This window comes from Limulus polyphemus, unplaced genomic scaffold (assembly GCF_000517525.1).
Source record: "Limulus polyphemus unplaced genomic scaffold, Limulus_polyphemus-2.1.2 Scaffold7927, whole genome shotgun sequence".
Taxonomy (NCBI): Eukaryota; Metazoa; Arthropoda; class Merostomata; order Xiphosura; family Limulidae; genus Limulus; species Limulus polyphemus.
Window position 1 is genome coordinate 20,058 of NW_013673537.1, and position 3,000 is coordinate 23,057.

Sequence of the window (3,000 nt, forward strand, 5' to 3'; positions counted from 1 at the left end):
AGTGATTTGTAGGAGCCAAAAGACAGATCTGGTTCACTGGTCAGTGACTTGTAGGAGCCAAAAGACAGATCTGGTTTATTGGTCAGTGACTTGTAGGAGCCAGAAGACAGATTTGGTTTACTAGTCAGTGACTTGTAGGAGCCAAAAGACAGATCTGGTTCATTGGTCAGTGACTTCTAGGAGCCAAAAGACAGATCTGGTTTACTGGTCAGTGACTTGTAGGAGCCAAAAGACAGATCTGGTTTACTGGTCAGTGACTTGTAGGAGCCAAAAGACAGATCTGGTTTACTGTTCAGTGACTTGTAGGAGCCAAAAGACAGATTTTCTTCTTCTTTGTACACCTACGATTTCGAGCCACAGTTGAAAATGCAGCTAACTTACTTTGATAGCAATTTTTAGGCCAAGTGGTTTTCCAATATTTCGCCAGATTTTGGCATTTAAACCATATATTCCCAATACTATCAACGATAATAATGAAAACTAAATTTTCTCTTAATACATTTATCAATCATGGTAACAGTACAATTTCTTCACACGGAAAATAAATAGTTCCTTAACAGCGGAATAACAGATTATGTTTTTATAACAGAAGAGTCTAATTGGGTCTAGTCTACTACAAGTAGTAGTTAAAATCTGTTTTTTTTTACGAGCTTTTCTACATATTCTAAAGAACTTTAAGAAAGTTTTCGAATAATATGTGTTGGTATTTTAAATCCCGGACACTTAGGAACAACAATGGTTTAGTATAAAAAATAATGCAATCTGATAATTAAAATAAGTGTGGAGTTTTGAAAACACATTTGTTAAATTTGTTTCTATTGCATATATATATATTATGTACCGTTTGTTATATCTTATGCACACTTTTCTTGCGAATATTTGAAATGGATTTTAAATTTCCAGACAATTTGTAAGATGTCTTGTAAGTTCTCCATTGGTGATTGCGCTGGTGGTCATAGGCCTGAAAACAGGGAGAAGAACAGAGACGTAGCAACCGTACCTCGTAAGTTAGAGTAACTTACTAAACGTTTATATATAAGCTATATTTTCAATGTTTTGATTTAGATATTTGCTAGAGGGAGCTGCTAATAGAGATGATGATGTAATAAATTTAGACTAATATCTAAATTGATACTTTACCATTAAATACGAGTAATAAGTAATAAAGTAGCAGTTTACTGATTGATAATTCCTGAAATCTGATTGAGTAAAGTTATTTAGTAAGAGTTAGTGCTTCTGTAAGCTAATCAATAAGTCAGTCAACATTTGTTATCAATCAAGGAAAGTACTATTTTTAATCAATTTTCTGATGTTGTTTGAAGGAATTTCTGTTAAATGTTATTAGCGAATTAGGCCTACAGTGGGTTTCTGTTGAAAAGTTTTATATATAAAACTAGGCCTATTGGTAAAAGCGATTATAGCAGACGTTAAAGAAGAAATAAATTATTTGTTATTGTTATTATTTTTTACCAAACAATAAAAAAAAATCACCAGAGAATTTCAATATTTAAAAATATCTATCGACGTCTGAGTTGGTAGGTATACAAACAACTGAAAGGTGTGTCTTCGTGTATAAATGTATCGTTGTACTAGTTTGTTTGTTTGTTTTAGAGCAAAGCCACATCTACTGTATTCATCGCGGGGAATAGAACCCTGTAGTTTAGCGTATTATATTGTAAGCTTACTGCTATTCCACCAGGGGACGATAGCACTAGTAAAACTTAAGTGTTTCTCTTAAATATTTTTACTTACGAAATTGGTAGTTGACGTTCTTAACCATAATGTTCTAGAAATAAACCCAGATGTCCGTTCACTATACATCATTAATTTACCATATAAGTAAATAGGTTTATGAAGTTATATTCTGTTTAACCCTTGTTGTGTACAGCTGATATTTTTTCGTACTTTCTAGCCGATAACTTCCGGCCGTATCTAACTTCCTACCAAAGCAATGACAGTACTGACTATATTAATGCAGTATTTGCTGACGTAAGTATCACAAGAGCTTGTTAAAAAATGTCCAAATTTAAACAGGTGTTTTTGGTCGATTGTAACTGGAGTTGGTAAACTTAAGAAATTGGTTTGATTATTTCTTTGTAATTTAAAGCAATATGATGACTGAATAGGCGTTGAAAACTATCTGGGGGGGGGGAGGCACTTTCTCCCCTAAAACTTTACAATTAGAATGTTGTCAATTTTGATCAGTGGAAGACAAGAAATGATGAAATAGAGTGAAAAAAAATAAAAAGCAAATTGAGTTGGAGGGGGGAGCTGTCTCCCCTGAAAATATTTACAATTAGAATGGAAATTTTGAGCAGTGGTAGTCAAGATATGATATAGCTCTGTGAAAACACGCAAGCAAAATTGAGATGCAGGAGGGGAGGCGTTTACCCTCTGAAACTTTTTGTTGCGATTAGAATTGCAGTTGTAATAAATTGGAGTGGTAAAATATGACTAAAATCTGCGAAAAAAAATACAAGTAAAATTAACGTGAAAAGAAAACTTAATATTCAATTCAAATTACCTTCTATCTTATTGTCTTATCTTTTCAAATTACTTTCTATCTTATTGTCATATCTTATCAAATTACTTTCTATCTTATTGTCATATCTCATCAAATTACCTTCTATCTTATTGTCATATCTCATCAAATTACCTTCTATCTTATTGTCTTATCTTATCGAATTACCTTCTATCTTATTGTCTTATCTTATCGAATTATCTTCTACCTTATTGTCTTATCTTATCAAATTACCTTCTATCTTATTGTCTTATCTTTTCAAACTATCTTCTATCATATTGTCTTATCTTTTCAAATTATCTTCTATCTTATTGTCTTATCTTTTCACATTGCCTTCTATCTTATTGTCTTATCTTTTCAAATTACCTTCTATCTTATTGTCTTATCTCATAAAATTACCTTCTATCTTATTGTCTTATCTCATAAAATTACCTTCTATCTTATTGTCTTATCTTACCAAATTACCTTCTATCTTATTG

At 31.9% G+C, this 3,000-nt stretch overlaps 1 protein-coding gene across 1 annotated transcript in view; it reads left to right on the forward strand.

Annotated features, from left to right (window-relative positions):
• The window catches only part of LOC106474975 (receptor-type tyrosine-protein phosphatase U-like), a gene marked incomplete at its 5' end in the record, with an annotated part of 28,211 nt that overhangs the window by 13,917 nt on the left and 11,294 nt on the right, over nucleotides 1–3,000 (forward strand). The window contains 2 exons of the mRNA XM_022403226.1: nucleotides 904–1,003; nucleotides 1,913–1,989. Of these exons, the coding sequence (XP_022258934.1) occupies nucleotides 904–1,003; nucleotides 1,913–1,989 (177 nt within the window). The remainder of the gene's footprint in view (nucleotides 1–903; nucleotides 1,004–1,912; nucleotides 1,990–3,000) is intronic.